The sequence below is a fragment of the Acomys russatus genome, chromosome 10 (assembly GCF_903995435.1).
Source record: "Acomys russatus chromosome 10, mAcoRus1.1, whole genome shotgun sequence".
Classification (NCBI taxonomy): Eukaryota; Metazoa; Chordata; class Mammalia; order Rodentia; family Muridae; genus Acomys; species Acomys russatus.
This window is the reverse complement of record NC_067146.1, coordinates 12,736,782-12,748,136: the sequence shown is the minus strand read 5'-3', so window position 1 is coordinate 12,748,136 and position 11,355 is coordinate 12,736,782. Positions and strand designations below refer to the sequence as shown.

At 47.6% G+C, this 11,355-nt stretch overlaps 1 protein-coding gene across 2 annotated transcripts in view; it reads left to right on the top strand.

Annotated features, from left to right (window-relative positions):
• Window positions 1-784: 784 nt before the first annotated feature.
• Smo (smoothened, frizzled class receptor) overlaps window positions 785-11,355 on the top strand; it is a 30,400-nt gene continuing 19,829 nt past the window's right edge. Inside the window, exon 1 of one of the 2 annotated variants that reach the window (XM_051151789.1) lies at window positions 785-1,592. In XM_051151789.1, the coding sequence (XP_051007746.1) occupies window positions 1,250-1,592 (343 nt within the window). In that variant the 5' untranslated portion in view covers window positions 785-1,249. The remainder of the gene's footprint in view (window positions 1,593-11,355) is intronic. The other variant, XM_051151790.1, reaches the window with a different exon arrangement.

Sequence of the window (11,355 nt, the reverse complement as noted above, 5' to 3'; positions counted from 1 at the left end):
TAAGGAAATAGCGGAGCTGAGTGGGGAAGGGATGTCAGGAACTTCATGGGGCGGGTGAGCAACAAGGATTCATCCAAGAAGGCCTGGATTCCTAAGGACAAAACTGAAGGCGCAGCAGAGACAGTGGTGGCAGTCACAGTCCAGACTTGACATATCTGAGCAATAAAGGCTTGGTGTTGACATGTTCTCATGCCAGCATCTGTTCCCACAGGTAACAGCAGTTACTCTGGATGTCTCTGAGGTCATTCCCCCACATATATCTAGAAACGGAAAAATCTGAAGAAGCAGAAACATCAAACCCCGGTTCTTCTCCACCAGGGTTCCAAGTTAAGTCGAAAGATCTGACAAAACGCAAGAAAGCTTGGCGGGGCTGGGAAATTGGACAGGGATGGAGTGAAAACTCTTGCCTGCCTTAAGCATCCCCAGCCACCCTAAACCAACAGAAATGTCCTCTCCTGAAAATCATTACGTCGAACAACCGTAGGATCAACTCAACGTTCAGTCAAGTGCCTCGTAGCAGCTCTGGGACACGACTTGCAGGCATCTTTCTCCTCACTTGGCGCAGATCGACAGCTGGGTGAAGGTTTCCAAATACCCCAACCCCAGCCCCTGAGGGCGCTTAGGCCGCCGAAGCTCGGGGCTCCTCCTCTCCTGCTTCTCTCTTCTCTTGCTCTCCCTCGCCCAGGCCCTCCTCCAGCCTCGGCGGAGGGGGGCCGGGCTTGGCTCCGCGAGGCCCGTGCATTCCAGAGAGCAGGGCCAGCTAGAGCAACAAAGGAGTAGGGAGAGCTCTGGGGGCTGCGGCGCGCTCACGCGAAGGTGGCTGCTGGGCCGCGGGCTGGCGTGGGGGCGGAGCCGAGGACCGACTCCCGCACCCCCCGGCCCGCGCCTGGCCTCCATCGAGGGGCTGGGAGTTGTTTTTAATGGTTGGAGAGGGAATGGGGCTGGAGATAGGGGCTCCCGGGTGTTCCCAGGGCTGAAGACAACTCCGATCGCCAGGCGAGGGAGTCCGGAGTCCGTGCATCCTGGCCCGGGCCTGCGCTGCCCAACATGGGGCCCGGGTTCCAAAGTTTGCAAAGTTGGGAGCCGAGGGGCCCGGACGCGCGCGGCGCCTGGAGAAATCTGGCTCCAGGCTCGCGGGGTGCACCAGTCGCCTAAGTAGCCTCCGCGGCCCCCGGGGTCGTGTGTGTGGCCAGGGGACTCCGGGGAGCACAGGGGCGCCTCGGCTTCTGCTGAGTTGGCGGGTTTGGCCATGGCCGCTGTCCGCCCCGTGCGTGGGCCCGCACTGGCGCCCCCGAGGCTGCTGCAGTTGCTGTTGCTGGTACTGCTGGGGGGCCCGGGCCCGGGGGCGGCCTTGAGCGGGAACGCGACCGGGCCTGGGCCTCGCAGCGCCGGCGGGAGCGCCAGGAGGAACGCGCCGGTGACCAGCCCGCCGCCGCCGCTGCTGAGCCACTGTGGCCGGGCCGCCCACTGCGAACCTTTGCGCTACAACGTGTGCCTGGGCTCCGCACTGCCCTACGGAGCCACCTCCACGCTGCTGGCTGGGGACTCGGACTCGCAGGAGGAAGCGCACGGCAAGCTCGTGCTCTGGTCGGGTAAGCGCGCGGGAGCGGGGACTGCGACTCAGAGGTGATGGGACCGGACACTGACGGAAAGAAAAAGCTCAGGCCTGAACTGCTGAGCGGGCGCGGCTTGCACCCGGGAGAGCTGGAGGAATGAGTCTGGAACTTTGGGGGCCAGCTTGCGTGTGGGAAAGGGAACCACTGTGATGGAGAAGGGATGGGGGCGAAGGACCAGGGAAGCAGGTCGGTCACAAAGACCCTGAGCAACGATGGGGTAGGGGGACGCGGGGACCAGTGAGGAGGGAGCTCTCAGCCACAGCAAAGGGAGAGGAGATGAATTAATGAACCAAGGTCCACAGGGTCTCCAGGCAGTGTTCAGACCTTGGGGAAATCTGAGTTGGAGAGAAGAAAGGGAAGGATGAGGGTGGAAGACATTTAAGGATTTGGAGGGAAAAGGTGAGGAAAAACTTGTGAAATTGGTGAGGGGAAAAAATGTCTTCTTGGAATAACTGAAAAACTAAATGAGCCGTCTGGTAATCTTGATTTAGATAGTTCTAGGGAACCGGTGTTTTTGCCTTGCTTTTCCACTCTGGTTAAGGAGACAGTTTTAACAATTGCTTGTGGCTCTTTGCAAATGTAGAGCCTCAGGCCAGTGTGTGCTGTGGAAGAACATTAAATCTGGGGTTTGGGCAGTGGCCAGGCTAGCTGAAGGTCCCATGGCCTTCAGCCATGGGACCTTCTACTAGGGGTAGGATTGTGCCTGAAAACTTCGGAGTCTGCCAAACAATCCTTCCTAGATTATTCAGAAAGGCTAGTTTATCTACCTACCTGTCGCCCAGTGTGGACGGAGAGCATGTAGGGTGCTGGGGAGGAGCGGGCACTGTCACCTTCCCATCCCTCATCCCCACCCACGTAAAAGCTATCCTTGATGGAGCAAACCAGAGGACCTGCAGTGCTCCTAGCCTTAGCACTTACCCTGAGCCTGGTGAGGGTACTAGTGTGTAGTGTGTAGGCTGTCAGCCTGGCCACTGGAGTTCTCAGCTGTAGCTGATGCTGCCTGAGGTCATAAGGTTCTTGGTTTGATGCAGATGTTGGAGGAGGAACTTGGAGGATGGCTGGTACCTGTGGGTTGTGACCTCTGGTTGACAAAGGCCACAGGAAAACACAGATACTTAAATTACAATTCATAACAGTAGCAACATTATAAGTCATGAAGTAGCAGTGAAAGAATTTTATGGTTGGGGGCCAACTCACATGAGGAACTGTACTAAAGGGTCGCAGCATTAGGAAAGCTGAGAACCTTAAAATCTAAAGGCAGAATCTAAGGCAGAAGCTATGTGTAATCAACAGTAGCTTTGAAAAAAAGTCCATAAATTACTATAATGTAAGGTTTGTGTGATTTCACATATACACACTTATGATGATATGTTTGCATAAATGTAGTATAGAAGATATAAGAATGGATATACAGAGGAAATATAATTGTAGTCTTTAAAGTTATATACGTGCAAAAGACTGACGGAATGAAAAAGGAACATGAAAGAAAGATTAAGAATCAGCAGGGTGAGCCGGGCGGTGGTGGTGCATGCCTTTAATCCCAGCATTTGGGAGGCAGAGGCAGGTGGATCTCTGTGAGTTCGAGGCCAGCGTGGTCTACAAAGCGAGTCCAGGATAGCCAGGGCTACACAGAGAAACCCTGTTTCGGAAAAAAAAAAAAAAAAAGAGTCACCAGGGTGGCTTAGGTAGAGGGGCTTGCACGGCGAGCTCCGAGCTCCATTCCAGAACTCAAGACTGAAGAAGAGATTAACTCTGAGAATTGTTGTCTAATTCCTGAGTGCGCACCTTGTCACCCATGTTCCTGCTCTCTCACTAATAACCAAAAAAATTTTTTAAACATTCAGCTGGGTGTGATGGCTCATGACCTTAATCCCAGCACTCAGGAAGCAGAGGCAGGTGGGTCTCCATGAGTTTGAGGCCAGCCTGGTCTACAGAGTGAGTTTCGGGACAACCAGAGCTATATATTGAGACCCAGTCTTAAAACAGAACAAAAGATAAAAAATAAAATAAAAAACAAAAAATAAAAGAAAGATTCAACAAGGTATCTCTGAACACCATCTGAAATAAGACTTGAGTTTAGGAGGCAGCCATATGAAAAATCCAGATCTTTCAGCACTAGATAATCACCAAGTTGTGTTGCTGAAAGGATTCTCTCTCTCTCCTCTATCCTCCTCTCTCTCCTCTCCTCCTCTCTCCTCTCTCTCCTCCCTCTCCTCCCTCTCCCTCTCTCTCTCTCCTCCTCCCTCTCTCCTCTCTCCCTCCCCCTCTCCTCCTCTCCCTCCCTCTCTCTCCCTCCCTCCCTCCCTCTCTCTCCCTTCCTCTCCCTCTCCCTCTCTCTCTCCTCCCTCCACCTCTTCCCCCTACCCCTACCCTACCCCTCTGTGTGTGTGTCTGTTTCTCTATGTATATTAATTTTTGTGGGGGGCTTATGATTGAATCCTCCCAAATGACATGTGAAGTCGCCATCAGATCAAGGCGGAAAGAGGCACACCTTTCCCAGCCCACATGCCAAAGAGTCACTGCTGAGCTGCGGGAGTGCATGTGGGTTAGAAGCATCTGCCAGTTGGTCAGGTCCAGTCTTACTAGCTGTCTAATGAGGGTTGCATGAGGCGCAAGCTCTGAGCCCAGAGCTCCTGGGTCACACTGAACTCTTTCTTGCTGCCACCCACTGTTGGTTTACAGCTTATATCTCTTCTGTGTGTGGAGCAGACGCAGGTGCTGGCACAGGCTGGATCAGTGTAAGGGAGCTGGATGTGAGAGTCACAGGCAGGTTTAAGCCAGGAGCTACTGTTTGTTCTGTCTGGAATCAGAGATTGTCTAACTTTGGCAGGTCATTTTGTGGGTAATAAAGATATTCTAGCTTATGATCATCATAAGCTTTTGAGGCTAGAAATCTGACCTTCATGGTTTTCAGAGCCTCTGGAGGCTGAGTATAGACCCATCCACATATTCACTCAATTTCTTTTATAGCATGCACCACATCCTGGGGCAGGGGCTGGGGTGTATCAAGATGGAGATTACAGAAGTGAGCTCTCTGACTTCAGGAGGAAAAAGGACAATTAAACAAGTGTCAGAAATACCTGTGAAAAGTATGGTGGCATTGTAGGTGCTGAAGGTACACAGAGCTTTGGGAAGCCAGGGAAGCTAGCCAGAGCAACTGACGTCTAATCAGTGGCCTGAGAAATAGGCAGGAATGCCAAGGGAGGCCTGAGACAGGGGATGGGAAGAGGTGATCGCATGTGTAGAGTGTTGGAGGAAGACAGCAGGGTACTTGAAAGAACTATAAGAACGGCACAGAACTGGACCAGGGGACTAGAAAGCATAGGCTTCTTACCCCTTAGTAAGTAAAAGATGGCAAGGAGCCTCTGTTAAAGAAGGTTTGTTTGTTTTTGTTTTGTTTTGTTTTGTTTTTTTTTTGTTTTTTGTTTTTATGTTTTTCGAGACAGGATTTCTTTTGTGTAGTCTTGGCTGTCCTGGACTCGCTTTGTAGACCAGGCTGGCCTCGAACTCACAGCGATCCACCTGCCTCTGCCTCCCTAGTGCTGGGATTAAAGGTGTGCTCCACCACCACTGGCTTGTTTTTGTTTTTTTAGGGATTTATTTATTTATTATGTATACAGTGCTCTGCCTGCATGTACACCTACATGCCAGAAGAGGGCATCAGATCACATTATAGATGGTTGTGAGCCACCATGTGATTGCTGGGAATTGAACTGAGGATCTCTGGAAGAGCAGACAGTGCTCTTAATCACTGAGCTATCTCTCCCGCCCCAAAGAAGGTTTTTAAGCAAAGGAGAAATGTAATTGTACCTGCATTTTTTAAAGATTTCCTTGGGCCTGGGGTGGTGATGCATGCTTACTATCGTAGCTTTTGGAAGGCTGAGACAGGAGGATAATTGTGAGTGTTAGGTCAGCCTGTGCAGGAACTAAATAACAGGCCAGCTAAAGCTCGTGAACCTATCTCCAAAACCAACAACCCACAGGAAGAGGGAAGGGCTGGAGCAATCAATCACTCAGTGGTTAAGAGCACTCGCTGATCTTGCAGAGAACCGGCTTTGATTCCCACCATCCACACCTAACTGTAACCTTTAGCTCCAATTCCAGAGGATCCAATGCTCTCTTCTGGCCACAGTGAACCCCTGCATATGTGGTGTACATATGCACACTTGGCCGCCCACATATGCATCTGAGGGCCAGGGTCTGCTGTATGAAACAGCCACCAGAGAGGGGGAACCTGGAGCCTGGTTGCTTGTTCAGGACATGGGTGAAGTAATCTAGCGGGGTGCTGGTGGTCAGAATGAGGGTAACAGGTTAGGAAGATTACAGAGTGTTGGGGTGGGGACTTGCTGATGAGTTGGCTGTCGGCCTGAGCAGGAGGAAGCATGAGGTGCTGTGGATGGTGGAGCCTTTCCCTCCTACTGATGGGAGGAGGAAGGTTGAGAAAGAAAGTGTGGGTTTGGCTCTGTGTGTTAGTTAGACTCTCGGTGGAGAGCTGCATGGGGGTTTCTAACAGAGCTAGACAGAAAACTTGCCACAGAGAACAAGCCATCCTATGCCTCCTTCACCCAGATTGCCAAATCTGTGAGTGATAAGTTTATAAGCAGGTCATTCTGACTCCTGGGTGTGTGTAGAATTCGGATCCGTCCAGACTTGGGCTTCTTTACTCTCTTAGTGTCACTCTCCAGTACAGCTGGAAGTGTCTCCTACCACGCATTCCAACCTGACCAGACAAACATAATGTCCAGGCCATAGTCCACCCTGGGCCAAATCTGTTCTGGTAAGTGGGGCAAGAAGGAGAAGCCTGCAGCTGGTGAGGGGATGGGTTCCTGAGAGCCAGCAAGTAGAGCCAACCACTACTGGGCTATGTCTGTGTATGCACGATGTGTGGCTCTGTTGCCTAGCCAGAGTCCAGCCAGCAGGAAAAAGACCGGAAAACTGGCAAGAATTTCTCACTGGTCTTTCAGACCTCAAGTTGGGATGTTATTGGTGATGGTGGGTAATTGCAAGGATAGTTCAGGAAGAATTCTGTTTTGGCTGCTTCGAAAACTAGTTGATTATGATGGCAATTAAGTTCTCTCTCTCTCTCTCTCTCTCTCTCTCTCTCTCTCTCTCTCTCTCTCTCTCTGTGTGTGTGTGTGTGTGTGTGTGTGTGTGTGTGTGTGTGTGTTATTTAAATATAGAAAACATCCATAGGCCAAAATTTTCTTTTTTGCTCCACTTTTTAAACATTTTAAATTTTCCAAAATGGTTTTTGGAGACAGGGTTCCTCTGCGTGGCTCTGGCTGTCCTGGGACTCATTCTGTAGACCAGGCTGGCCTTGAACTCAAAGATCCGCCTGTCTCTGCCTCCCAAGTGCTGGGATTAAAGGCATGCGCCACCACTGCCCAGCCTTACTTCATATTTTATTCTTTTAATTGTGAAATACTCTAGGCATACAGGAAAGTACATAAAAACCAAAGATACTGGATAAAAGTAATTATAAAGCAACATCTGAGGCCTGAGCCTGGGACCTTGTATCAAAGCACTCTACAGCTGAGCTATACCCTTTGTGTTTCGGTTCCGTACCCTCAGTCCTTTAATGCTGGAGAGCAAACCCATGGTCTCATGTGTGCTAGCAAGTGCTCTGCTGCTGGGCAATGCCCCAATTCCCAAGTCTTGCTAGCTAGCTATGTATTTATCTTGATAGAGAGTCTTATTCTGTAGCTCTGGCTGGCCTCAAACTCATGGTAATCCACCTGCCTCAGCCTCCCAAATGCTGAGATTACAGGTATTAGCCACCATGCCCAGATGGCTTGCTTCTTTTTCTCTGCTTTATTACATAAGATTCACCCATATTATTATAGATCCTTTTCATTACTGCATAGTGTTATACTGTTTTGTCATATGGGCATAATGCAATTTGTCCATTTTATTTACTGTTTGGTTGGTTGGTTGGTTTGGTTTTATGAGACAAAGTTTCTTTGTATAGTCCTGACTGTCCTGGAACTTACTCTGTAGACAGACTAGGCTGGCCTCAAACTCACAGAGATCCTCCTGCCTCTGCCTTCTGAGTGTTGGGATTAAAGTACTTGCAAATGTAATTTTAATTTTGAGTTTTCTTGCCATGCTGGGACTTGAACCTACACTGTTAGTCCTTCTTACTTTAATTTGCATTTCCTTAAATGTTTGGGGTTTGTTTGTTTGTTTGTTTGTTTTAGTTTTTCAAGACTGGGTTTCTCTGTAGCCTTGGCTGTCCTGAACTCACTTTGTAGACCAGGCTGGCTTTGAACTCACAGAGATTCACCTGCCTCTGCCTCCTAAGTGCACCACCACCGCCTGGCTCCTTGATTGTTCATAAAGCTAAATATCTTTGCAAATGTTTGTTGCCCATTTGAATTTCTCTTGTTAAGTATCTGTTGAAATTGCTGGCCTATATTTCTAGAGGGCTATCTTCATCTTTGTTAGACTGATGAGAATTCTTCATATATGCTAGATGTGAACCTTTTATTTATTGTGAATGTTAAAAATATTTTCATGGCTTGCTTTCACATTTTTGTCTTTGTGTTGTCCTCAGTTGAACAGAATATTTGAACTTTTTTATGTAGGATATTTTAACTTTAATGTAGTCATTTATCAAACTTTTTATGATTTGTTCATTTTTGTGTCTTGTTTAGAAAAAAATCTTTTTCTCTGTCCAAATCATGCATTTACTCTCTTATGAGAAACTTTATAGATTTTTCTGGTCACTTTTAGAGATATAATTCACCTGGAGGTTTTTTTTTTTACATAATATTGCCTCAATATCATTTGTTAAAATGAACTTCTGTTCTCTACTGCTCTGCCATAAATCTAATATATGTGTGTGTTTCTGGATCTTTGTTCTGTTCATATCACATTGTCTTAGTTACCATGTCTTTATAGCATGGCCTTCACCCTTTCTGACATCTGGTAAAGCCATACACTCTCTAAATCTATAAAGTAAAACACATGGGATTTAAAGCAATGTGTAGGATCATATATCCAGAATATATTAAGAACTTCAAAACTCATTACATTTGATAGAAAAACCAAGTGAAAATAAACAAGCTGGTCTGAAAAGGAGGCAGTATATGTAAGTAGGCATTCCTTAAAAGAAATGAAAGAAGACATATGCCAATAAGCACATGACAGAACGCTCCCATCACTGATCACTAGGGAAATGACACTCAAAACCACAGTGAGATGTCACTTCGCCCCAGTAAGAATGGCTAATATAAAACTACCAAAGACAAGGTATAGTGAAGACGTGAACAAAAAAAAAAAAAAAAAAGAGGGTAATCCTTACACACTTTGTGTGTGTGTGTGTGTGTGTGTGTATAAATTTGCCCTTTGTGTGAATCACTATGTAGGTTCCTCTAAAAGACTGAAAACAGAACTCTTCTGTGACCAGATATCCCCTTATAGCTACATGCCCAGAGGAAGCAAGATCCGTGGGCTGAGACATCAGCATCATGCCCCTACTTACTGCAGCAAGATTCACACAGCTAGGAAGTGAAAGCAACCAGAGCATCCATCTGCTGATGAATTGGAAAAGAAGCATGCCCTGTGTGGTGGTGCACACCCCTAATCCCAGCACTCTGGAGGCAGAGGCAGGCCTGCAGTTTCGAGCCCAGCCAGGGCTACACAGTGACACCCTATGGAGGCAGAAGCAGGCCTGTGGGTTCCAGCTCTATTTCAGAAACAAAACACATCCTGATGCAGATTCGGGATAAAATACTCCTCAATCCTAAGGAGAATGAGATCCTGTCATGTGACAACATGGATGGAGTTAGAGACCACACAAACATAAGTACTGTGTGAATATAAAAGTTGGTTGAATAGAAATTGAGAGTGGAGTTGGGCATTGGTGGCACATGCTTTTAATCCCAGCATTTGGGAGGCAGAAGCAGGCAGATCTCTGAGTTTGAGGCCAGCCTAATCTACACAGAGAAACCCTGCCTCAAAAAAAAAGGGGGGGGGGTTGAGGTTGCGAATGGAATGGTGGTTACCAGCAGCTAGAGACTACATTGGTGTAGGAGGGATGGAGCAGGTGGACCATTGGTGCTGAGCTACAGTCAGGGAACAGAAGTTCTGATGACTCTTGAGAACAGTTATTTATTGTGGATTTCAAACAACAGATGGCTCAGAGGTTAAGAGCACTGACTGCTCTTCCAGAGGTCCTGAGTTCAATTCCCAGCAACACATGGCAGCTCATGTGATCTGATGCCCTCTTCTGGCCTGCAGCTGTACATCCAGGCAGAGCACTGTATACAAAATAATAAATAAACATTTTTTTTTAAAAAAAGAAAGAAAAACTTAAAAAACAAAAACAGAAGAAAGGATTCTGAAAGTTCTCACCACAAAGAAATGGCAAAGGTTTCAGGAGAGAAATATGTTTAACTAGATTTAAACACTATCCAGTTTATGCATGTCTGAAAGATTACATGGTACCTGATTAATATGCACAACATTTGTGGGGTTTGTGTACTAATTAATATTCTACAACTTGTTGGGGTCCAGAGAGAAGGCTCAGTGCTAAGAACGCTTGCTGCTCTTGTGGAGGACCCAGGTTTGGTTCCCAGCAACCACAGGATGGTTCACATCCATAACTCCAGTTCCAGGGGATCTGACCCCCTCTTCTGATGTCCAAAGAAACCAGGAATGGATGCTATGTAAATACATATGTGCAGGCAAAACATTCATACACATAAAACAGAGTGACTAAATCTAAGGACAGTTTTTGCTTTGTTTTTAATTATAAAATGGGGCCTTGTAGGACAGCTAAGTGGGTAAAGGTGCATGCTGCCAGGCTTGGTAATTGAAGTTCAGCCTCCAGGGTCCACATGGTAAAAGAAGAGAACTGACTCCTGCAAGTCATCCTTTGGCCTCCACATGCGTGATGAGGCAAAGTGTGCCCACACCTCTACATGCAGGCTTCCAGACCCACACAAATAAAATAAATTTACAAAATCAATATAGCATAAAGAGAACACGTTATATTAAAGTACAGGGTGGAGGTGTGACTCTGTGGACTAGTACCCCAGAGGTGAGGCCCCAGGTTCCATCGCACACACGCGTGCGCACACACACACACACACACACACACACACACACACACACAATGTAATTATGAAATATAAAGAAGAAAGTGTGTGAGCTAATGCATGTGTGCTTTATTGCCACAGTAAATAAGACCTGTCACAGGTATAGCAGCCTCTGTCATGTCTACGTGATGATGAGCATGATAGTATTTTAGGCATCTGAAGCAGCTGGTTCCACGGTAGTGGAGCCACAGCTCTGATGGCATTACAAGCATCCTTCACGAACCACAAACCACGACCCTCTACTGTATAGTACTCTGTCGGCATCAGATGGAGAGTTTGGGCTATTCTTGAGTCAGTCAGTCAGTCTGTCTGTCTGTCTGTCTTTGTCTGTCTCTCTGTCTGTCTCTCTCTCTGTCTCTGTCTCTCTCTGTCTCTCTGTCTCTCTCTGTCTCTCTCTGTCTCTCTCTCTCTCTCTCTCTCTCTCTCTCTCTCTCTCTCTCTCTCTCTCTCTCTTGTGTGTGTGTGTGTGTGTGTGTGTGGTGTTTGAGACAAGGTCTCATGTAACCCAGGTTGGCTTGAAACTCATTATCATGTAGTCTGGAATTCACTATGTAGCCCAAGCTTGCCTTGAACTCTCAGTAATCCTCCTGTCAGCCTTCTGGGTTCTGGATTACTGGTGTAAGCCACCACATTTAGCT